At 39.7% G+C, this 26,479-nt stretch overlaps 1 protein-coding gene across 1 annotated transcript; it reads left to right on the forward strand.

Annotated features, from left to right (window-relative positions):
• Window positions 1-1,673: 1,673 nt before the first annotated feature.
• Window positions 1,674-15,707, forward strand: LOC143282079 (protein fem-1 homolog A-like). Its single transcript, XM_076587541.1, has 3 exons — window positions 1,674-2,387; window positions 5,566-5,834; window positions 6,693-15,707. The coding sequence occupies exons 1-3, from the start codon at window positions 1,805-1,807 to the stop codon at window positions 7,770-7,772; spliced, it is 1,932 nt and encodes a 643-aa protein (XP_076443656.1). The 5' UTR covers window positions 1,674-1,804; the 3' UTR covers window positions 7,773-15,707.
• The last annotated feature ends 10,772 nt before the right edge of the window (window positions 15,708-26,479 follow it).

The following is a 26,479-nucleotide window of genomic DNA, read 5'->3' on the forward strand; positions in this document are numbered from 1 at the left end:
TCAATTCACGGCTTACCTTGGGTCCACCATCACCGACAACCTCTCCCTCGACACCGAGATCGACAAGAGGATAGCCCGCCTCACACACTGAAAGAGTGTGGACAAATCCCAAGCTGACCACGAAGACAAGGATGGCTGTATACAACGCCTGCGTCCTCCGCAGCACCTTGCTGTATGGCAGTGAGGCGTGGACCACACACGCTCGTCAGGAGAAAATGCTCAATACCTTGAGAAGCTTACGGCGCATACTTGGCATCTCCTGGCAAGACAAGGTGACAAACACCGAAGTTCTGACTCGCGCTGGCCTCCCGACCATGTAGGCCTATACCATGCTGAGACAGCATCGGCTGCGCTGGCTGGGCCACGTTCGCCGCATGGAAGATGGTCGCATCCCAAAATACATCCTTTATGGGGAGCTCGCCATGGGGCAGAGAAGCATCGGCCGCCCACAGCTGAGATACAAAGACGTTTGCAAACGTGACATGAAGGCGCTTGAGATCAACACTGAGTCCCGGGCTGGGAGAACCTTGCAGATGACCGCAACAGATGGAGAAGCACTCTCAAGAATCAGCTACGGATTGGTGGGGACAAACTGTCAGCTGCTGCAGCAGAAAAGCGAGCTCGCAGAAAAGGGACGGCAGCCGACAGACCAGCATCAGCTTACGCATGTGATCGCTGCGACAGAGACTCTCTCTCTCGCATCGGTCTCCTGCTACAGTCACAGGCGACGCTGCTTGGTCCAAGCAGACAGCCCAATTAGACATTAGGTCGGATATACTCTGCCCATGGTCAGCTATGATCGAAGGAGGCCTACTTGATGTTTGCATTTCCTTCTATATTGTGCCTATGTCTCCCCTTTTAATGTTTTATTTTTTTTTCCAATGCTCTGTATCTTTCCCCACCACACACACACACATGCGCGCACACACACACATACACTGACACATGCATTCATACATAGGAAAGAAAGACAACTGTCATCAGAACAATAAACAAATCACAGGCAATGGAATAAAAAAAACATTTGAGCGAATTATTATCACCGTGACAGCAACAGCAGAGGGGGCAAATTTTGTACACATTCTTCTTTGCAAGAGGGATTTTACATTGTCAACCAGAAGTTTCTGTGAGACATTTCTTTTTAGATAGATACAGATGAAAGTGTGTGTGTGTGTGTGTGTGTGTGTGTGTGTGTGTGTGTAGATCGAGACAGACAGAGGGAAATATATATATATATATATATATATATATATATATAGAGAGAGAGAGAGAGAGAGAGAGAGAGAGAGAGAGAGAGAGAGAGAGAGAGAGAACTTTGCAATTATTTCGCGCTTAGAACCAAACCATTTTGGGCTATCGAAATCAAATTTATTAAGAATATTACCATTAGTAGGCTTATCATTACTATCAGTCACCATTATTGTTATTGTTATCATTATTATCACTATTGACTTCCCAATCGTACATGTTTTAGCCGACAGTTGTGTTTGAAAACACGCATAGGCTTGTGACAGTGCTTCACGACGACATTATTTTGTTTATCGGGGTGCAGTTTGGACGCGTCTTTTTGACTTCCAACCACGACACGATCGTGTACGTTTAGTAATATTTCGCCAGAAAGACGCACGCAAAAGGCCCGGAAGCAGTTTGAAGAAGAACGTGACCTGGCGAATTCCTTCTAAGCGGAAGTACTATTCTCAGTGAAATTTTCTTTATAAAATACTGTGAACACCCCAGGTTCTTCGGACGATCGCCCCTTTCAAGAGTCGTATGGGGATCTGATACAACCCAGAGGTGCTGGTTTATGATGGGGGAAGTGAAAGACATCGATTCCTTGGTGGAAAAATATCACAGTCAACTGCATGAAGTTTGTGAAAACGGGCAGCCAAACTTACTGAAAATTTGGCTTGCCGAAACCAATGTTGAGTGTCTGCGTACCATACTGCATTTCTATCTTAACGGGGGTTCAACTCCATTGATTTTGGCATGCAAAAATGGTCACTTGGAGCTGGTTAAGTTCATGGTTGAAGATTGTGGCGTCAACATCAGCCAGACGGGAAGTGTGAGGTTCGATGGAGAAGACATTGAAGGGGCTCCCCCCTTGTGGTGCGCAGCTGCTGCTGGGCACGTGGAAGTAGTCCGTTATTTGGTCTTTAAGGGGGCCGACATCAACAAAACCACCCGCAGCAATTCCACGCCTCTGAGAGCTGCCTGCTATGACGGCCATTTGAAAGTGGTGCGGTTTTTAGTGCAGCGTAAGGCCGACATTGAAATCGCCAACAGACATGGACACACGTGCCTGATGATTGCCTGTTACAAGGGTCATTGTGATGTGGTCAGATATCTGCTGACTCGAGGAGCTGACCTCAACAGGCAGAGTGCTAAAGGTAAAAATACGAGGATCACAGGCTCAAAAATTGCTATATAACTTCACATGATAGTTCTATAAATCTACATTGATTTTTCTTATGACAGTTTTGTTCTTGTTTCAGACATAGCATAGTCATAGTGGTAACAATTAAACAGTCTTAAAAAAAAGAAGATAAGGATAAGAATGATGCACCTTTTGCATCACAAACTGAATGTTAATAAAAATTAGTCTATTAGTATCAGTACAGATCATGTAACGATCATGTAAACTCAAGTTGTATAACCACTAGATAAATGAAAAACTTATTAATTTAAACAATAGCTTACTAGTATTAAGCTATCAGTATATTATCAGTCACACCAATTTGTAAATCAGTGAATGTGTGTTCATGTATTTGTGTGTGCATGGTTTTGTATATAAATTTGTGACATTTTATTCCATCATTGTACTCATTATTTTAATTTTTAGGCATATGTAGAGTGATACTGATGCTTGATTTACATTTTATGCATAATGATATTTGCAGACAGGTACACGTTTTTTTACACTGTATGCACACAGCTATCTACTTTAGCATTTGTGCACCTGCAGACACAAACTCACACAGACTGTCACAACACAGTCATGCATGTGTGCACACATGCACGCACACACACACACACACACACACACACACAGAGGATAACACACACTGACAGTCTCACACATAAATGTGAGCACACACACATACACCGATAATGTTATGACATAAGATTGAAATTTCTATCATACCCATTTGTGGATTTTGCTGTCACTGTACTCTGTAGTATAAGTGTTCAAAACATGTGGGCAGCCTCATTTTAAAGTAAAATTAGTTTGACTTTTTACTGAACTTTGTAAAGTCGGACACCTGATCATAAGTCAGTTGGTCATTGTCATACTCATGTCTGTGGCAGGTGGAGCAATGATGAAAATTAAAACACAAAATGAGGAGGTAACCAAAGGTTAAAAAAGAGGATGTGTATTTAGAGACTATTTTAATTAAGTATTTTTTTTAATAATCTATTTATTTTCTGTTTTTGCCTTGATTGTGCTTGATATTAGCGGGTAATCCAAACAGATTTTTGAAATGTCAGAAACACATAAACTGTTTACATCATTTGATATACCATTTTATCCTGAATCCGCTGGTATGAAATTTATCAAATTCAGAATATGTTTATCAGTTCCAGAGATATGATTTTTTAAAATGAGATATTTAATCTTTTGGCAAAAAGTTGCGCTAAACAAAAAAGGCATGAAATAAGGATTTTAAGGCTCATTAAACTTGATTTATGTTTTCACAAGACCCCACCCCCTTTGTGTTGATGTGCCCTGTAGCATGTAATCATCATCAGGGTAAACAGAATCACTTTAGACTTTAGTTGATCAACAGTAACATTAGTTTCATTTTCTGTCACATTTTCGTAGAACTTTGCTAATGTTAACTTTGTGAGGAAAATCAAATAAAATTCTAGCCACCTCTTCTGTACCATATGTTGTGGCAGCCACATTGACACACTCAGCATTTTTTTGTGTTTTTTTTTTGGCTTGACAAAACGCAAAAAAAAGGCATCAAGTGATCAATTGTTTAAAATTTTTAATCTACCCAAAACATGCAGAGATATATAGACCTTGTTCGTTAGGAAACCGGAAGTCAGTGAAAAGTTTAGCCCGTTCACCTTGGGACGTCCGGATAACCAATAAGGCAACATGGCGACTCTGTCCGCTGAAACTGAAAGTGTGCTTGACTCCATGAAAGTTAAAGAACCGAAAGAGTATTTAAAAAAAAAGAACAGACAGCTGATAAGTAGCGCGAAAGTTGAACTTGATCGTCGTGCAAAGATTTTCAATTGTCGTGCAAAGATTTTCAATTGTCGCGGAACCAGAAACAAGAAGGCGAAGTCAAGTCAGTTTCTGCTGTCACAGAGACATTTCTGCTGTCACAGCAACATAAACCTCCCACAGATTTTTAACAACTGAACTGAAGAAAAAAGTATTCCTCCTGTTTGTGACCCATTCATTCAGAATCTATATACATTCTAACATTTCATATTGTTGCTACATAGTATGAGTGTGTGTCACAGTGTTTGTGTGTGTGTGTGTGTGTGTGTGTGTGTGCGCGAGCGCGCGTTTTCTAAAGAAGATTTCAGACTTGAGAAACTGTCACATACCGTGCTTGTTTTGAAGACCTTGTTCGTAAAAAGTGAATGAATATCATCGCCACTGAGGGTGCGGTCCTTTTCAGTTCACGAAGTGATTCTGAGCTCGCCACGCTCTGTGCAATCGGTTCGTGGCTGGTATTCGTTGCGATGTCACCTTTTTTCCTTTGAAGTTCGAACAGCACACACAGTACTTTTTTCCTCACGTTTTCCCCAGACCCATTGTAAAACATTTACACAAGTACAATCGACGAACTCGCAACTTTCGCTTTTGGAGACTCCCCATGAATTCTGTTTCCGGCTTAATAAGGGCAAATTACTCTAATTTTTTTTCTAATGAACAAGGTCTATTGCTTCAAACACATTTTAAGGCAGTTGCCCTTTGCAATGAAGTAAGCATATGCAAATGAATGGGTGGACTGTTGATAATGCAGTTACCCCTAAACCTCTGATATATCCGCGGTCGGAAGCGAAAGGATTAAAATCTATTTATACACTGTCAAGTGAAAAATTGTTGTACTAATACTGTAAACTGTGTTATATTGATTTCATACATGTATAGTCATACATTGTCAGGTGAAGAGAAATTCATTCTATTAGTATTACTCATTCATAGTGATTAGTAATACTGTAATTCTAGTGAAAAAGACAAATCCATGCACAGCACTATACTTATCAATCACTATGTATTATTATTTAAAAAAAAAATCATTATTATTTTATTGTTATTTACATTCTTATTCTTATTTTATTTTGTTTTATTTTGCATTTGAAAAAAAAGTTTATGTATATCTATCTATTAATTATTTAATAATTTATGTATTTACCATGACTTCTTTTTTCTCTTCAGGGCTTGACAAAGAGCATTAAGTTACGCCACTGGTCAGGCATCTGCTTAGCAGATATGATGTACTGGATTTGTCAAAACACAGTGGCATCTCATTGAACAACTGAAGTGAACTATATATGTCACTATCACTATCAGTTGATTCTTCCCCTGTGTTTGATCCCCAGGTAACACAGCCCTACACGACAGTGCGGAGTCAGGAAAACTGGCAATTGTGCGACTGCTGTTGAAGAAGGGGGCGCGTGTGACGGAAGATGCATACGGGCAGACAGCACTGACGTCAGCAGCCATGACAGGCCACAAAGACATCGTGGACTTCCTCATCAGCACCACCCTCTTCAAGCCGGCAGAGCAGGCCAACGCCCTGGAACTGCTTGGCGCCACCTATGTTGACAAGTCGCACGATTATAGGGCAGCGATACGTATCTGGCAAATGGTCTGTTGAATGGTCCATTATCACCATAAGAATTTACAGTGAACAACACATGCATGCTTGCACACACACACACACACACACACACGCACACACACGTATATACACATACAAACACACACACACACACACACACACACACATGCAAACACACACACACACAAATGTGCATACACACATACACACAGAAAAAATATACAGTTCAGAGACACTAGACAAAGTCAAGTGATTTTACATTTGAAGAAAAGTGAAAAGATCATCAGTGATTGAACAGACTGTTATAGACATTATCTATTACTTCAGTATGACTATTAGAGATAGAGGTATCTCTATAGAGATACCTGATGCAGATGAAAAAGTTTTGAAATGAGAAGTTCGGAGAGTGGGGGCATATTCAACAACTCACTTGGTGATTCACACCAGTGAAATGAAGAAAATAATGCTGTTGTAAGTGTTAATTTAAAACAGTCCAGGTTTAAAACTTGAATAGAAAAGCTCATGGTGCAGGCGTACCTCCTTTCAAAATTGAGGTGCCTGTTGCCTGTGCTTTCCAAATGGAAGTATCTGAGCACAGTTCATCATGGGTGTTACACTAATAGCCACAGAACAATCATACATGGTGTACAGTTTGAATTAAGCTGTTTTGCTCATGTTATTGTACAAAGTCAACATTTAACAAAATTGGATGCAATATATTATGACAACTTGGTCTTCCTCTTTAGTTAAGTGTTTTTGTCAGATTTGTTGTTGGTGGTTAGCTGATGTGGTATATCAGATTGCACAGAACTTCTCTTGTATCATGATGAATGAAATAATGACGATGAAAATGATGGAGATGATGACAAGGACTGTTGACAACAGGCATTGACGCTACGAAGGCAGATGGGGTGCCCTAAGGAGGGGTGTTCGGATCCGGTGGCGGCCTACAACCATGCGGTGGAGGTGCAGACGGCAGAGGAGCTGACCGTGCTGAGCAAGGACCCAGACCTGACGCGCATGCAGGCCCTGCTGATCCGGGAACGTGTGCTGGGCCCCTCCCATCCCGAGACCAGTTTCTGCATCCGCTTCAGGGGGGCGCTGTACGCTGATGCAGGGGACTTTGAGCGCTGCATGACGCTGTGGCTCTACACGCTGGAGACGCAGGCGGCACGTCTGGACGCACTGGCGGACGGCACGATGAGCAGCTTCGTGTCCTTCGTGGAGCTCTTCGCCTACGTCTTCATCAAGGGCGTTGAGAAAACGTGTGGCGACGCCGGCAAGGACACTTTCGTGGAGACGGTGGTGCGCGTGTTGGAGCTGGGGGTGGAGGAGGTGGGGCGCTACTGGTCGCTGAGGGCGGGGGGCGGAGACAATGTAGACAATGTGGACCTGAAGAAACTGCTAGTGGCCCTGCTGCACGTGGTTAGTCTGGTCAACCACATCCCCACTATCTCTTCTGCTTCCGACTCCCCCTTGTCCTTCCGCCTGCAGCAGGGGCTGTACAAACTGGTCAAGTTTGGGGTTCGGGCCCGGGATGGGTCGACAGTCCTGCACCTGGCGTGTTCGCAGGCCACCTCGGGGTACCTGGGCCGCATCCACATCTCGACCTTCCCTTCGCTGTGCGTGGGCAGGCTGCTCTTGAAGGTGGGCGCTGACCCCAACCAGCGTGACTCCGAGCGGCGCACGCCCCTGCACTTGGCGTGTGAGGGGGAGGCAGTTGACATGCTTCTGGTGAAGGTGCTGGTGATGGGGGGTGCCCACACCGACATGTGTGACGCACACCACGTCAGCCCCCTGGACAGGCTGAGGGACAGCGGCAGGGGCCGGGACGTGTGTCCTGTCGCCAGCACCTCCCTCAAGTGTCTGGCTGCCCGCACCATCGCCCACAGCCCTCGTCTGACCCCCGACCTCTACAGGGGCATACTGGGCCAGGACCTGGAGGACTTCATCGACATGCACTGACCTTAGCCTTGACCCCCGTGGTGGTGTGTATGGTACCTCACTACCTGTGACCTCTCCTGGATTTGTCCACCCACTCCATCTTAGTGTAAAACTAGTTTCTTCTTTTGCTGGCTTCTCGTCATCCTTGTGGACAGTTTTTGCTGTTAGTCCTCTTTTATTTTATATTTGTGTTGCTCTTTGAATATTTATCAAGCACAAAAGTCTGTAATCAACACCCTTAGAACATAATAGTGAATACTGTTCCCTAACACTTGGGTGTGCTACCCACACATCACTAAACTGGAGAATAGTGTCGAAATGATGGATAGCAATTGTGCATTTAATGAAATAGATGACATTTTTATTTTATACCATTATAATGAAGGAAATGGGTGTATAATGTAAGTTATAAAGAAGTAACCTGGTGGGGGGTGAAAATAGGACGCAGAGAACATGCTGAGTCCATTTTAATCCTAAAAGTTTTACCTTAAAGGTAAGAGTGAGACCCATTTATGAAATTGAAATATGTCTATTGAAAAATTGAACAGGTAAAAATAATGATTTGATTCTCTCAATCACTGTATATCTTTTCTGACTCAGTTTATGATGTCTGTCTTTAAATGTTTTCAGATTTTTGATTGATTGATATGGATACTTATATAGCGCCTATCCTTGGTCCGAGACCAAGCTCTAAGTGTTTTACAAACACGGGGTCATTTACACAACAGGCTGCCTACCAGGGTAGAGCCAACTGACAACTAGGCAGTTATCATTCGTTTCCTGTGTCATTCAAGGCACTCACACATACACACTCAGACAAACATGTAACATTTAACATTTTACGTGTATGACCATTTTGTTTATTTACCCCGCCATGTAGGCAGCCATACTCTGTTTTCAGGGGTGTGCATGCTGGGTATGTTCTTGTTTCCATAATCCACTGAATGCTGACATGGATTACACTACAGGATCTTGAACGTGCGTATTTGATCTTCTGCGAGCGTATACACACGAAGGGGGTTCAGGCATTGGCAGGTCTGCAAATATGTTGACCTGGGAGATCGGAAAAATCTCCACCTTTTACCCACCAGGCACCACCAATATCTGTGTCTTTGTCAGATATATATTCGTTTCAGACCTTTTTAACCACAAATTTTACAGAGATAAAAGTTTAGAAAAAAAGAATGTCGTTATTTAGGCCAAAAATGTTGTTTATACATAAACATCACATTGTCATATTTTTCATAACACAATTTTATACTCAAATGAGAAAAATGATGTAAAAAATTTTTGTTTTGTTGAGTGTGAGGGCTACGCTTGGCAGGCAGTATAGTCCTTGCTCTAATTCCTTTTGTCAATTGTATTGGAACGTGTTTGTGGATTGACGTGAAAGTTATGTAACTGTATGTGCTTTGCAATGGAGTGGGGTATGTACTGGTGTTTGTTTTGTGCAATTCTGCCACCGGAACATCAAGTTATCTGGACACGTTTCCTGTATGACCTGGCCAGTACTCTTGCTTGTCAGAGCGCGCCATTTCTCTACCAACCCTTTCCACATGTGCAGCCTGCTCCTCCTATCCCTGAAGCTGACTTGCTGAATTTTGAATTAAAAACAAATGAAAGTAGAAATGATAAATTTTGAATACAATCATTGAACTCGTTTAGAAAATAAAAGATTTCTTATGCAATCCATGGCACCAAATATATTCTAAGTTCACTTACCGAATCGGCTGGCAATTCTCGACCTTGACAGGTGGAGACAATGACTTTTGTCAACGGACATCTCAACACATTGTGCTACTTTTGTCAACGGACGATCTCAACACATTGTGTTCTGGCATTACAAAAAGAGAAAGATATCAAATTATGTAACTGAACTCACCACAAACTAACACAAGTTCTCATGCAACTTGCAACTTTGTCACTACGTTGACATAGGCAAGAAGCGAAAGTCACACATCAAAATCAAAACTTTCTAAAAGTAAAAACATGGCTTCTTGACACTACCACAGGCCGTGCTTGCTGTTCTTTCTCCTCATGTGTCTTACACACAGGACCAGCTCCTGTCCGTGCCTTCTGCAGCACTTAAACCTTCTGTCGTCGATGCCATCAAAGGTGTGTGTTTAACTGTTTTGGTCGCCACCTCCCCCGTGTGCACAGTCATCGTGCAGGATGTTTAAGCAGAGAAAGATAGCTTTGTGTGTGGTACTAGATGTGTAACTTACCTGACTGTTAAATGTGTTAATTTCGACAAATTCATTCGTGTGCCTCTATCCTGCTTTCTGTGTCACCACTCAGCTTATATTTCTCTAGGTCTGTTTAATGTGTAGTCAGTTGGTTATCACCTCAAACGCTCTGCAATCAACGAACATCTGCTTTCCATTCACCTCAGCATCCTTTGTATCACTGAAAACTCAGCTTCGCAGTACTGGTGATAAAGTTAAGTGTCGAGACCTTGCACCCCTTGGCTACACACCACTTCCTTCCCTCATGTTAATATTATTTGAAGTGGAGGGATTGCCTTCATTGTGTCATACAGGCTGCTCCCATGTACCACCTACTCCACCACCTTACCTCTATCTTGTCAACCTTAGTCTGTGACTGAGCCTACACACAGTCATGGTCTCATCATCGAGTCTCTTTCCTTCCAACAACACATAAATTTCTAATATCTGTAAAGTTGCCAATCTGGAAAGTTGAATCAGTTCTATCTGCCACTATCTCTCTTCTGATGCAGTGCTGCTGGTCAGGCATCTGCTTGGCAGATGTGGTGTAGCGTATATGGATTTGTCCGAACGCAGTGACGCCTCCTTGAGCTACTGAAACTGATGCAACCAAAACACTTGTATGCACTTTTGTCCTCTCAAGAATGGATTACTGCAATTCTCTTTCAGCCAGCCTTCCTAAATATGTTAGACTCGCAACGAATTCAGAATAACACTGCCAGACTCATTTGCAGAGCTTCTGCATCTGTCCATGTTTCTCCTCCCCTGCAAGTCTCTCCACTGGTTGCCTGTTTGAGCAATCCACTCTGACTCTGATATCAATACTCTGTATCGCCAGCTCTGTTCTTCCTCTAATACAAGACTTCTCAGGACACCTCACATTTGAAGTAACAGTAAGACTTACAGATACAGATCATTTTCTTTGCTATCGCCAAAGACATGGAACAGGCTCCCTTATAACCTCTGACATTCTGACTCCATCACCTCTTTCAGGTCTCGTCTCAAAACTTACCTCTTCCCTCAGCAATGTGTTTCGTTGTGGCAGGTCCACTTCTTTGTGCGTGGTGCGTTTGACTATGTGTGTATACTTATCTATGTATGTGTACAAATACACATGCATGTGTATGAATGTTGGTGTGCGTTTGTTTGTTTGCTCTTGTGTGTGTATGTGTGTGGTTGTGTTTATGTGTGTTTTTGTATGCTTGTGTGTGTGTGTGTGTGTGTGTGTGTGGAGTGCAATTGCTATACATGTACATATGTATGTTTGAATGTGTTTCAGTGTATCATGTATGTATTGTATACATTATGGTTTTTTTTTTGGTTTTGTGTGTGTGTGTGTGTGTGTGTGTGTGTGTGTGTGTAGTTTGCTTGTCACATTTTGGTGTGTATACATAACATTGATGTGATATGTTATGGAAAGAAAACATTTTGTGACACACCTTGAGCAGATTTCTGGATAGTGTGTGCTATACAAGTATCCATTATTTTATTTTATTTTTTCTAATGAACAACCTTCAGTAATCATTTTTTTTTTAACCTGCTATCACCCATGGTCAGTGTGACATTGCTCTTTTAACCCACAGAAATCACTAATCAGTGTGAGTTTCATTAAGTTTGAATTCCCCTCGACACCCCCTCCCTCCACCCAAAAAAAAAAGAAGAAGAAAAAAGAAGGAAAATGAAATGTTTATCAATGATATCAATTTTGAGGCAAAATGTTACTGGGCATAATCCACAGGATTACTTTCACTGACTTTTAAAAATTTTGTCTTCAGATGTGTACACTGTGATTGTATCTGCTGCACTTTGTGGTGATGGCCAGGAATTACATAGTACCATTAGTAGAGGTAATTATGACGTTTATGATGGTTTCCCTTTAGACCTTGTTTCTTGTTAGAGGTGTAACCCATTCAACCCTAGGGATTTTATGCTTCGGCAAGCTTCTTGCCCTATTGATGCAGAAAAAAAGACACAGAAAATATACTGCTTTTCCTCCAGGTTACATGTGGACACATCACGAAATATCGTAGAAGTTAGTTGCCTTCCTTTGCAGTTTAATCATTCGTAGAAACATTAAAACTATTTTAATGAGACAAATTTTGACGCCAGAGCAGTGTGTAGGTGCAGGGCTCAGTGAGTTCAGTTGATTATCATTGATATTTATTTATTTTATGATATAATGACTGTTTTTATTTTATGTTATTCATGAATTTCTTTCAGTGTTTCCATGCTGTCAGTGAATCCTGTAGCCTTTTTATGATGTGTTTGGTGTGTTCTGTTATTTGACCTAAATGTCCAGTGTTATGGGCATCTATCTTCTGTGTAGTCTGTGTTGAACTCACAGCAAACCAAACAAGTGGTTGGTATATATATATTGACCACCCAAAACTTTTTCAGCTGTTGTTGTTTATTTTATTTGGGACAGATAACTGTGATCTGTGTGTGTTCCAGAGTTTTTGATCCTAAAGACAAGTTGACAACTTTTTTTGTTGTTTTTGAAATGAGTTTTCACTAGCCTTTCCTGTTTCCATGTTTCTGATGCATAACACTGCACATAGTTAAAGTCTTAAGTGATGGGTTATGAGTAGATTTTGTTTCCTTCTTTCAGAATTTTCAAATTTGTGTTGTGTGTGCTTTCCCTTAGTAGTTATACTGTCACTGTCTGTGTGCTTTCTTTTACACTGTGTAAAACATAGGGTCAGAAGTACACCCTTCTGGGCTGTACAACATGGGTGTCAGGGGATTGAACAAAGGATTTGGATATGATCTGTCCAGGCAATGTCTATGTATTACACATCAATACTAATGATCTGTATCAATGGACACAGGTGTAAAGGACAGTCTGTAGAATGTCTCACCTGTGGGAAATTTGGAAAGACTTAGTAAAAGCTAGCACCAACACAAGCTGTTGATGAGCTCAGCCGTAGTAAAAAAGAAAAAAAAAGTATATATATATATTTTTTTTTAAATTTTAACTTTTCAGTTGTATTTCCTTGATATCACAGAACAAGAGTCATTTGTCATGCTTAGAGAAAAGTTCTGTGTTGCTTTTTTGAAGAAAATTTATTTACACTTTTATTCTGAATTTTTCAGCATATAAAATATTGTAAACACATGCTGATACAGAACTCATGCAACAGTTACATATGTGCATTGTTTTTATCCAAAAATTATATAGTTTGGTTCTTCATTCATTGTAGTACCTGGCATGGCTTTCAGCATATGGAGCAATTTCTGGTGATAGCGTAATCAAGGTGGTTTATATGCAAAGGTAGCCTTGTCATGTAGTGTGACAGTATTCTGTGTCATTTTTGATGGTATTGTTAAAAACTGAAAAAGTGTCATGAATACATGCTTTACTTTCGTAAAGTGGTGATGGTTTGGCTGCTCATAAATTCCTAAAATTCATAAGTAATATTATTGGAAAAAAGTGTGATGTTAGAATTTGCTGGTTTGCAAGTGCACATCACAAACTGAAAATCTGTGGCTCTACAGTATTGGTGTAATGCTGATTTCAGAATAGCCTTTTAAAAAAAAAAGTAAAAGGTTAGTTATTCAAGCTGTGATAATAGATTACATTTGTCTCCATGTAAATTTGTGCTCAGCTTCATATCAGTGAATAATTAAAAAAAATTATGAAAATAAACTGCTTGCGTTGTCAACTTGTCTTGTACTTCTCAGAGAGACTTGCATTATATGCAGAGAGCATCATAACAAATATAATAAGAATGAAAATCTTATAACAGCATATACCTTCTTTTGGAACGGGAAAAAGAGAAATCTTCCATGACTGCCAAAGAAGACAGAAAGATTCTTCATCACTTGCTGTGTCTTGCTATGAATCCTGACCGACCTGATTTGTTGTTAATTTGTATAATGTGTGTTAACTATTTCTATTTTCAACATTTGTATTTTAAGCCATGTTATTACATGTACTAAAGGACGAAGAGTTGGTAATGCCATATAGAGTTTGTGAGGGTTTGTGTGTGTGTGTGTGTGTGTGTGTGTGTGTGTGTGTGTAGCAAGAGTGTGTGACTGGTATCCTCAGCATATTGTTAGCATTGAGGGTTTCCATCATGGAAAAAGGGATGCATTGCAATGAACAGTGCTTTTGTTAACAGTGGAGACTGTCACTGTCACCAGTATCACTGTAAGCATCACAGTGTATAATGTATTTATGTTGATGGTGATTTTCTGACCAGTCAGTTGCTGTCTTCTTTTGTCAAGGCCTGTACACACACACATTGGGGTTATTGAGATTAAGCATCTGCTCCTTGTTTTTTCATTTCTTTAAAGCAGGTGCAGGAGTTGCATATATGTATGAATTGATTTGACCCCTTGAAACTGGAACTGTTTTTGTTCCTGACTTTCTTGGTTTTGCTTCTTTCTTTTAGTTTTTGTCCATTCTGGTTTTCACCACACATCATGGGGTCACTTGCACTTTTGACATGTATGTAGGTTTGCATGTCTGTTTTATGTAGAATTTTGTGTACTATGTCTGTTCAGTCCTCCTGGCCGAAAGTCCACAGCACTACCCATTTAGCTGCAGGGGCTGGTTATTTTTATGTATTCTTTTTTTTTTCCCCAGGAGTGAGTTGCCTGTTCTGCAGCAGTTTTATACTGTATAGCCCTGTTATTATTTATGTGTGTATGTGCAGTGACATGCTTGTTTATTTTATTTTACTTTTGTTTTGTCTTTAAGGTGAAATCACCAGAAAGCTGAGTCAACGCCAGGCATGTCCATCGTACATGAACATGACTGCTCTTCGCCAGTTGTGCCAAATTTTCTTTGTCACATCAGTTGTGCTTTGTATTTGTTGTACTGGTAGTTTTAGGCTCCACAGAATGAGGATTAACTGTGTTTTTTGTGCTGTTGGACCAAAAGTACTGATAGTATTACAAACAATGTTTTCAGTCGTGGTACCATACAGCCTGCTGTGGTTGGCTGGGCAATGAGTGCTGACAGTAACAACAACATACTGATGCTTTTCACACCACACTGCATGCAAAGACTGATGTTGTGCTGAAAAAAAAAAATTAGTTCAGTTCACTTCTTTTTCTTTTCTGTTTTTTATTGTTCTGATTTGTCCCTGTGTAATATTCCAGTAATTGTTCTTGCTTGTGAGAGCCCAGATTGACGTTTTCAGATTCCATTCAGTCATGATCTGAGCATTTCAAAATCCCTGTGACAGGAGAGAAAATTTAGAACAGAAGGTGATATAAATATTATATTGACATAATGCTATGCTGTTCATTGAAGCCTTTACACCCAGCAGTTATGTTGCATAATGGTGCATATTACTGGTAGTTCATGACAGAATAACATAAACTTACCATTTAAAACTAATGGGCATACTTTTAGGTCAACTTTTCAAGTGGTTAATATACTGTTGTACTCTTCACTCAGTAATTTTCTGTTACTCAGTGTGGTATATTATTGGGGCTTGATGAAAATGACATAAACTTAACATATAAACCTATGGACCTTTTTTTTTTTTGTATCTCCTTGAAATATAGTCTGTTTGTGCTGTGTTGTGCTGCTTTTGCTGTTTAATATTTTTTTTCTACCTTTCTTTTTTGTTCGTTTTGCTGTGTTGAGTTGAAAGTTGGAAAAAAAAAGAAGAAGAAAAAAAAAAAGCATCATTGGGTACAGCTCAAGTTGGAAGGAATGGACATGTATAGCATATTCAGGAAACACATTTGTTTCCTGTGGCTACTTCAGAACTTGAAAGAGCAGAAATATTGCATCTGTCTTTTTCATTATAAAAAAGCATTGCTTTCATGATAATTCCATGGACATAGAATGATCTTCATTCAGGTTCATTCAGGAAATACAGTATATATTGTTTCATGTGGCTACTTTAGTTCTTGAAAAAGCAGAACTATTACATTCGTAAGTTTTCATAATATGCTGCATTGTTTGCATAATAATTCCATTTCAGTCTGTTTCATGTGTAGTAGACCATGTCCCTGCCTCATTCTCTTGTATGTACTGACTACTACTGTGAGAGTTTAATTTCAAGACATGCACTTGTATTTCATTACTGGATGAATTTTCTTACGTAGCAATAGTTGATTTTATTGTCTGTTTCAGTGCCAGAGGAGTACATAGTATATAAGTTATATATAAATTATACATTTTCTGTCTTCTTTTGTTTTTCTTGTTGCTGATTTAAAATCTCCTTTAGAAAATGGACATTTGTTCAAAGTTCATGTGAAAGTACAACTTGTACTTTCCATACAAGCATGAGAATCTCTTCTTTTTTTCATGTGAAACTGAAAGTATAACTTGTACTTTCAATACAAATATGGAAATCAATATTTTGTTTTCGTTTCTATTGACACATTTCAAATTTTGTTATCATACATATCAAGATTGTGTGCATGTGTTATGTGTAATTAATGATTTGTAAACACCAAAACAGTTAACTTTTGTCACTAAAATCTTGCTACACCCACACCCGCACACCTGTCTACATTCTCCCAACTTTCCTGAGACAGAATCTTCATCAGGGAGTGGGGTCTCTGTCCAGTTAAAACCCCAGCCGCCAGCTCTGAATCCCTAACTAAAAGTAAAACACACATTTAGCATGGGATCTCATGACTATGTGTCAGATTCTCGCTGTATTCTGTAGATACCATGTCTTTACTTTTGCACCAAATTCGCAGATGTCCAAGCACTTAATGTAAAAGCTGGTCGTGCCTGACAGCAACATTTATGAAGAGCTAGAACAGGAATCTGTAATGGATCTGTTAGGGAAACCTTCAAACCATTGGTTTTGGGTGGTGGTTCTTTTTTAGGTTCTAGGAGATTGATATTTAGTTATTTACATTAGATATGTCAGGATATTTAGTAATTTACATTAAGATATTTCAGGATATTTCAACCTCTGTCATCAGTAAATAACTGAACAAATAAATGAATAAACAAATGAGTAGTTAAGTAGATAATTGGATAAATAAAAGGTACAAATCAGTTGCTCTCTGCAACATGGTGTGATAATCAACACAGGCAGTGTGAATCACAGACTGCATCCAGCCTTTCAGTTCCCTCCCTTTGACCATTGTATTTCACCTGTTCTACCTATTTTTCCTTATTCCTTTCATTTACTCATTCCTAAAAAGTTTTATCTAATTATACCAATCCTTTGGTTGAAGAAGCTTCTTTGATCGTTTTGAGAAATATTTTTAGGAGTTCCTTTTTTTTATTGTTTTTATTTACATTTAAACTAAATTAAAGGGGACATGAAGTGATGTAACGTCCTGCTCTAAAATTGTAAAAACCTGGCAGATGGGTGAATAGTTACAGAACCATATATTCAGTTAAACATATTTGCCTATTTAAGCAGTGATATTGATTTAAACTAACAGCTTGGTGCAACACAGGATACTGCCATTCTGAACTTGGCTCTCTTGAAAGAAAACAGAAATGGGTCAGTTGTGACATCACATGGACTCTGTTCAAAGCCAGATTCTGGGATTGCTCGGTTTGAACATCTGTGATAAACAAGCTAATGTTCTATGGTTCAAACTGCATCCCCATCACATTCATGGTTTTCCAAAGCTGCAACAGTCAAATCATTCTTTGCAACTTGTGCTTTCTTCAGGCACACGGAATTGAAAACACAGTTTCCACATTGGCGCTTACCACTTTGATCTGTTTGTGTTGCTGACGTTACAGCAGCTTATTTCAGCTGTTCTTCCATGAACTGGGGTTTAAGATTATATGGAACTCAACCAAAACTCATCCTGACACAAGCCTTTCACATTTTTTTTTCTCTTTTCTTTTGGAAAGATCTTGCACAGTGTTTTTACCGAGTTTGGCAAGTCAGCCAAAAGCAAAAGAGAGTCACCACACCAGAGCTGTCAAAACCTTTTCAAAAGGCCAGCCTCCATGACTGCTCGAGGTGTCACATTTATTTAAATGAAGTTTCTTCTCAGCCTACACATTAATTTATTTTAAAAAGTATTGGACAAACCATAGCCACCCAAAATCTATTTAAGTAAGCCATAAAGCTGAACCACTTTGTATCTCCATTTAGTTTCACAATAAGAAATCAGAGCTGATGATAGCCAACCAAAAAAATGTTGACAGTATTTTTCTTATTTCAAAGATCTTTTTCCCATCATTCAGATAGATTTCATTGTGATCAGATCTTTACAGAATCTGGAAGGAATTGAGTGTTTATAAGTTAACATATTACTTCCCTATGCCAGTATATTATTGGTTTTGTTTTAAAATATTTAAAAATAAATGTATCAGAATGTACCAGGAATTAACATATTTTCTTTTTAGTTTAAAAAACAACAACAGTCAGACAGAAAATCTGTTTTTATTATTATTTTTTGGCTCATATGTGAAAACAGTGTGAGTCCACATGATATTTTTAGTTACTATTGTTGGAGTGATGGCCTAGAGGTAACGCAGTCTGCCTAGGAAGTGAGAAAATCTGAGCGTGCTGGTTCGAATCATGGTTTAGCCGCCGATATTTTCTCCCCCTCCACTGGACCTTGAGTAGGGGTCTGGACACTAGTCATTCGGATGAGACGATAAACTGAGGTTCTGCCATGTGCATGATGCACTTAGCGCACATAAAAGAACCCATGGCAACAAAAGGGTTGTTCCTGGCAAAATTCTGAGGAAAAATCCACTTTGATAGGAAAAACAAATAAAACTGCACGCAGGAAAAAAGATACCAAAAAATGGGTGGCGCTGTAGTGTAGTGACACGCTCTCCGAGGGGAGAGCAGCCCGAATTTCACACAGAGAAATCTGTTGTGATCAAAGGAAATACAAATACAAAGTGTATGAATTTTTGTTATGTACAAATACAAAGCGTATGAATTTTTGTTATGTTCAGGGCTGTACATGCTATAGGTCCAGGGTTTGTGAGACACCCTCTCTCTGTCATGCAGGGTCTCCGATTTTCCCCAGTGTCCATGGCAACATCTTCACTTCCCCTCTCTCCCTTTCATATTGACGGTTGAAATCATTTTTGTTGTTTTTTCAGAGATATACATGCATATTTATATTTACAGATTTACTGACATTTATTTACAGCCAACAGCCAAGACACCTTTTGTTGTTGTTTTTTGTGATGCAGGTGAATTTTGTGTTGGAGAGTACTATTTTGGAAGGTCCATTTCTCAGTTGAATTTTTTTTTTTTTGGTCTAGATTTTTCTTTGTGGGGTGTTGATACTTGTTGCTGGTACTCATTTCATAAAATTATCATTGTTATCATTTCTATTCTTGTTTTATTTCTTATTTCTTAGAACTGCTTTTCCTTTCCTGTGATGGTTTGTGTCACTTATCAGATGATTGGTGGTGGTGTTTCAGTTTGCAATTTCTCTGTTATGATGACAATATTATGTTTCAACAATAAAACTCAGAATGCCATGTGTTTTTTTTTCCCGTTTGTGCACACATGCACAGACGCACTGCATCTCATACTCACTTTCTCATAATCTGCAGAATATGTTGTTGTCTTTACTTTCTAGATATATTTCTATCATAAATGTGATATATGATATATATATATATATATATATATATATTGTTTTTTGTACACATCTCCGCATGATCAAGGCAGTTAAAGCTAAAAATTTAACATATTTGTTGGGACATTTTTTGTATCACACACACACACACACACACACACACACACACACACACACACACATATATATATATATATATATATTGGCTAAAAACAACTTTACCTAAAGGGTGGTACCCAGCAGGTGGTTAAACTCATCGTTGACAAACTTCCTATAAGTATTTCATCAGTGTCGACAGTACTTCAATTTATGCAGTGAATACATGTTTGTGTAGACAGTACTTCAGTTTATGCAATGAATACATGTTTGCTGGCAGTACTTGTTACTCTCCCACACTCTCAGACATACACTGGACACATACAGGTAGACTTTCATTTGTGGTTATAAGCAATCTGTATTATAAATGCAAAAGGAAAAACCAATGCCATGTTTTTTTTAATTTTAAACAGACACAACCATATTTAAAACTTGCTACATCATCGTAAGTATCAAACTGCTAATTGCACATTTAATTATTTATCTTTAGTTCATGAATAATTCTAGAAATCTAACAGTAACAACACGGCTGTCTAAACAGCTACAGTATATCAAAGTCTTCAATGCTCTTGCTATCACATTGTACTTGTAAACAGTTTGTATTAAAAAAATAATGAGACATCATGGCCAGATGTGTTTGCGCTCACAATAGTCCTTGACTTAAAACAAACTGCTGTTTGAAATGAGGTCAGTATCTGACTCTGTCAATGATAATAAAACATATTACCAAAAAAAGGTGAAGACAAAAAACCATGCAGAGATAATAATAAATCCAAGCCTAGATGTCTCTGTTTTCCATAATAAAGTGGAAGAAGCATAAAAAAAACCAGTCTTGATTAACTTTTAGCCTTAGAAACATTTGCACTTTGGGTGGGGGTGGGGGATAAGAATGGGAGTGTGATTTTTTAACCTTGGGATTTTTACTTCCAAGAGTGTGTGTGTGTATGTGAATGTATGTGAGTTTGTTTATCACATGTTCATATATTTATGCATCTTATGTATCTATGGAGGCATGCTTCAGTGACAGTGTGTGTGTGTGTGTGTGTGTGTGTGTGTGTGTGTGTGTGTGTGATATTTAATGTGTGTTTAAGACAAGGGAGGTATTGCTCAGGAGTAGAACACTTGTACTAGGTTTAGCTAAAGAGAGGACCTAGATAATGACAAGCATGCCATCTTCGATTCCTTGTCTTTAGTTCCTTAAGTACTACCAGTAAGAAATGTGACCCAAACCATGTGCACATGGTTAACACTTCAGTACAGCCCAGACTAATCTGCAAATTCTTGAGCACTGTGTAAGTCCACTTCAGTGTATTCTGCCATCTCTAATGACAGAAAAAAGGTCATGTGAAACCAAACAGCTTGAATTAATTGGTGTAACTTGCTGGAAATAGAGATCTCCCTTCCCTGAAACGCTTTGATCCAAGCAGCAGGAAACGTGAAGCCTTGATTGGGTAATGAACTGAAAGTTCTGCAGTACGACACGCAGACAGCTGTGCACAGGGAAGAAGAGAGAATGGCCACAGAATCAAAGTGTGGTCAATACACAGCTCAGCTCTTAACCACTGTCGTCCATTCTGCTGAAGAGGCATTCATTTGAAGTGATCAGGCATGGCATTTGAACTTTTTGATGTTTGATCAAATAACACTGGAAAATATCAGAGAGAAGCATGGATTGTTTTTGTGGCTTGCACTGTACCAAGTACCACTCCCTCACCTCCACCCCCAATCACAGCATGTCTGCCAATATGTCAGGGCTGACAATGGTTGTACATGTAAAAGGTCACTCATTGGTATGAGTGAATGTGGGAGTTGTAGCCCGGAAAGAGTGTCCTGGTCTCTGAATTTTGATGCACAGTTTTATGTGCTGAATAAGTGTTCTTCACTGCATGCAATCAGCGAAGTGATGACAGTACGGTAGTATATAATTATATTTAGTCCTGATCAAGCTGCTGTGCAAGCGTTTCAGGGATGGGATATCTGTCGCTCTTTCATGAAGGGAAAGATAAAAAAAAAAGAACAAAAAAAGAACAGGTAAGACAAAACTACAAATCACTCAAAACAATGCTTTGTTTTCCATCTAAGTCTGCTTATAAATTATAGGAACCAGTGCCCTGGCCAATGTTTATTCACACCCAATTCAAAGCCATGGTCAGTGTTTGTTCACACCCAATTTGAAACCATGGCCCTTTCTTCCTGGGACAAGGTGAAGCAAGGTGGTACAATGGTTAAGACGCTCATCTGCCTATACAGTGTCCATGAGGGTCTGGTTTCAATTTCCTCTCTCACCCTGTCTCCCAAGTTTGACTGGAAAAACCAAACTGAGTGACTAGTCCTTTGGATGAGATAATGAACCGATGTCCCGTGTGGAGCATGCACTTGGCGCATTGAAAAAGAACCCATGGCAACAAAAGGGTTATCCTCTGGCAAAATTCTGTTGAAGTCCACTCTGATAGGCACACAAATATACATGCATGCACTCAAGGCCTGACTGAGTGCGATGGGTAATGCTGCTGGTCAGGCACCTGCCTAGCAGACGTGGTGCAGTGTAAATGGATTTGTCCGAGCACAGAGTGACCCCTTTGAGAAACTGAAATTGAAACGCTTTCTGGTGGTACACATTAGGGTGGATGTCCTTGCAGCAGATGTGGTGTGGGCTATACAGATCAGTCCATGGAGTGGCCCAGTGGCAATTTGCCCAACAAGGAAGTGAGTGTCCACAAGTTCGAGTCCCATGTACGGACCAGGATTTTTGCTCCCTACTCCACTAGACCTTGAGTGGTGGTCTGGGTGCTGGTCTTTGGGATGAGATGATAAAATGAGGTCCCATGTAGAGCATGCACTTGCAACGCAAAAAAATAAACATGGCAAAAAAGAAAAAAAGAAAGAAAAAAGGGGGTTGTTTCTGGTAAAAGTCTGTACAAAAATCCTCTGTGTAAAAGAAATACACATGCACACAGAATATAGAAAAGAAGAAAATAGTTGGTGGCACTGCATTGTAGCGATGTGTCTTCCCTGGGGTGAGCAGCCTGAATTTCACACAGAGAAATCTTTTGTGGCAAAAAGAAGATACAACACAATGTATGCAATACAACATAATACGATATAATACAGTCTGCATGCTTAGATGCCATCTTGAAACTGACAGACTGACTTCGATGCCAATGGCAGAGAAAGAATGAGGGAAGCAGCCTCTTGACATACTGCAGAATGACCCCCGTCAACATCAACATCAGCATCTGATGGCTGTTCTGTAGAAAATTAGTATCTGTAATCATTTTCTTCCTTTTGACAGACTCGGGGGGGGGAACATCTCCCTGCATTTTGTTGTACACGTTAACTTTATGCTTTTTTCCTCAACATCACAAACACAAAGAAACAAACAAAACAAACGAACAACAACAAAAAAGGAAAGCAGTATCTGAAGTTATGCAACTCCTGCATTTGAAGAAAACAGCACAATAACGTAAATGTTTTTTAATTGAAGAAAGACAAAAATCCAAAAGACAATCAAGAACACACATACAAAACAACCCAAATTTGAAACTGGTAATTATGCACATTAGGGTCAGCAAATGAATTATAACATCCTTCCTCTGAACAAACTCATTACTGTAAAACAATGGGCTAAAAAAGAAAAAGAAATGAAAGTGTATAATTATACAATTATGTACACACCATACCACAAGACAACACACACGTCCATTCCTCACAAAATGTGTCACAACTATCACAGAAACAGTTAATGGCCCTGGCTGCCCAGCTGAACAAAGTATTGCACTCTCTCCATGTCTGAGCGGTGCCTGAACCACCACCGCAACCACAAAAAAAAAAAAAAAAAAGTGTTGAAAACCACCCACAGTCACAAAGTACAAATGCAAGCAATTAATTCACTTGTAGGGCTACAGAAATGCAAAGTCAGCTATCAAAAGTGCATAGATAATTATGTTAAGAACAAAAAAAGAAGAAAAAAATGGAAGAAAAAAAAAGATAATAAAGAAAAAAGTCATAATAATAATGTGCCTGTTTCCAGTTTCATTATTATCATACTTAACCGTATTAAATGTGTCCATTGAAATATTTTCCCAGGTCACTGTGTAAAATTACCCACTTAAAAAAAGCCCTTGAGTGACCTTCACCTTTGATCAAGGACACATGGAAAGGTTATGAAACAATCTCCTTCACCTTTGAACAAGGACACGGAAAGGTTATAAGACAATCTCCTTCACCTTTCATCAATGAAACATGGCAAGGTTATATGACAGTCACCTTCACCTTTCATCAAGGACACATTGAAAGGTTATAAGACAATCTATTGACGTCAATGGAGGCTACTTTGTGTCTGCTTAATGAAGGGACAAAGTTAGGGGTTAGGTTTGATTTTCACAGAAACAATCGAAAGAAACGCCTGTAACTAAGCTAAGTAAACATGTTTTGTAAATGATCTGCATAGCTTCATGACAGTATTTCAGGCTATAGATCTGTGTGACCCCAAACGGCCAGAAAAGAAACAGCGGACCTGTGCTTGTGCTTATCTGTGATGTAAAATTTTACTTATCTTTTGTTGTGATGAATATATATGTCCAAATTGCCTCCAGATAGTCACAGAATTTTTCTTGCAGCTAAGACTGTCCTTCAAACAGTCTTACTTGCTGTTCGGGTGACAATGCAACAACAATAGATGTATGTGTGTGTATGCGCAGGACTGAGGCCTGGCTGAATGACAGGAAATAAACGACAAACGCCTAAAAGCAGGTCTCAGTCAGCTGTACCCAGGTAGACACCCTGTTGTGCAAATGACTCTGAGTTCGTAAAGTTTACGTTTGGTGTATGACTGAAGATAGGCACTAAAGAATTCATCAACAATAAAAGATAATGAACAAAAATATAACTGGGCCTACAAGACAAGCACACCATGATGATGTCTGGATTTTTAACTCCACCGGTGACCAAGTGTGAACCTATTCTGTGACGAACACGTGCGTGTGCAATGGTGCCACAATGAGTTCTGTCCTGGGACGCTTGCAATGCCGCTATGTGAAGAATATAGAACACCACGCCTGAAAACCAGTCCACTCGCGTGTTATTCCTAGAGTGGTAGGTGTGGGTGGCTACAAAGTATCACGATGAGCCCTATTGGCATGATGAGTGCCTGACGTCTTGGTTCAGACAAGCACCAAGTGTTGCCAAGAAAAAGTGCCCAACACGTGATAAACGCAAGCAAATTGAAGTTTCAAAGTGTGTTTGAAAGCTACAAACATATGAAGGGCTTGTTGTTTCTTTCAAAAAAAAATATTTTCTTTCTTTCTTTTTTTTTTTTTCTTTTCTTTTTTTGAGGGGCAGAGGGGTTGCAGCGGTTTGGGAGGTTGTGGGGGCAAGGGTCAGGAGGGGCATGGGGAACTGAGTGCGAAGGAGGTCCTAGATGTGTTTTCAGCTTTCAGAAACACTTTGACAATGCATTGTCTTCCGCTATACATTAAGAGAGATGTGTCAGTGCACAGAGAGACAAGGCTGGAAACAGAGAGAGCGAGAGAGAGAGAGAAAGAGATCAAGGTAGAGAGGGCAAAAGCAAATAGGACAGGCAGAGAGGTTCACTGAGAGATACATGCAAGAAGAGTCTGCTCTAACATTAATATGTGTGTATATATATATATATATAATCATCTATTATGTACATTGTGTGTCTGGGAACATGATGTGAAGAGCACATGCAGTGTCAACAGGTCAACAAATCAACACCAGACTGTGACATCTACAACCAGCAAGACGATGCATAAAGTTGTTGTTTTTTCTCATCATCCACCCTTTCCCTGTGCTCACGAGGGCCGCACTACATCATGACGCAGTAACACAGTGATCAGGATAAAGTAACAGAGTGTAACAGTGTCCAGTGTAACAGTCAAAATCTCTATCTCCATCAGCTTCCAGTCGCTTTGTCACGCTTGCTCAGCATGCAGCCCATTCACTGTCATCACCACAACCATACTGTTTATCACAAAGGAATAGTCAGGTATAGCTGTCTTCATCATACATTTTAAGGAATAGCTGTTTAAAAAAAAAAGAAAAAAAAGAATTCAATCTCGGACACATACACACGCATGCGCGCGCGTACGCACACATGCACACACGCAAACACACATGTACACGCCAACAGTACATGTACGCAAACCCAAAACATTCAAAAAACAAACCAAGCACCCCTTTACCATGGGAAACAATAAAAATGATTGGAGATGTTTAAGCCACTTGCTATTCCCTATGTACTACTCGCCATAGAAAGAGCAGCTTTTCAGAAATGCAAAACTCCAGCACATTCACGAAACATGCATTTGTATGCACACCCCTCCCCCCTCCCCAACCCTCCATCTCCCCTCTCCCCATCCCATTACACACATGAGGCATACCCATAATCCTTCACAATCAAAGATCTGAACATTCCTTGTTTGCAGATTCTGATTTTCACCATGGCTCGCACAGGGACCATAGATGTATCTGTCCAGTATAAGCCAATAACATCACACCATCATATCATATCACCCAGGTTAGCATGTTAGTATTTCTACTACCAAACACAAAATCCGTATTTGTACCTGATAAAATATCTATGACAAAAATATATGAAATTCATGTCAGCTGATTTAAAGCAAATATCAGATCATCAACACTTCCAAAACACAATTATCGAAAACATCAAACCACACAAAACAAAACCCCAAACATTTTGTTGGTCACATGTTAAGTGACGGATGTATCTATGCTCAGGCAGCATTTTTAACTCCAACAGGGTGGGGTAGGTGGAAGGAGGGAGGGGGACTTAATCTACATTAGGTATCTCACTGATTTCTCCCGACTGGACTCACACATCAACGCTGATTTGCTGAGAGCAGTCAGCAGCCGAGGTTGATCTGAGGA

Source organism: Babylonia areolata, chromosome 5, assembly GCF_041734735.1.
Source record: "Babylonia areolata isolate BAREFJ2019XMU chromosome 5, ASM4173473v1, whole genome shotgun sequence".
NCBI classification, from domain to species: domain Eukaryota; kingdom Metazoa; phylum Mollusca; class Gastropoda; order Neogastropoda; family Buccinidae; genus Babylonia; species Babylonia areolata.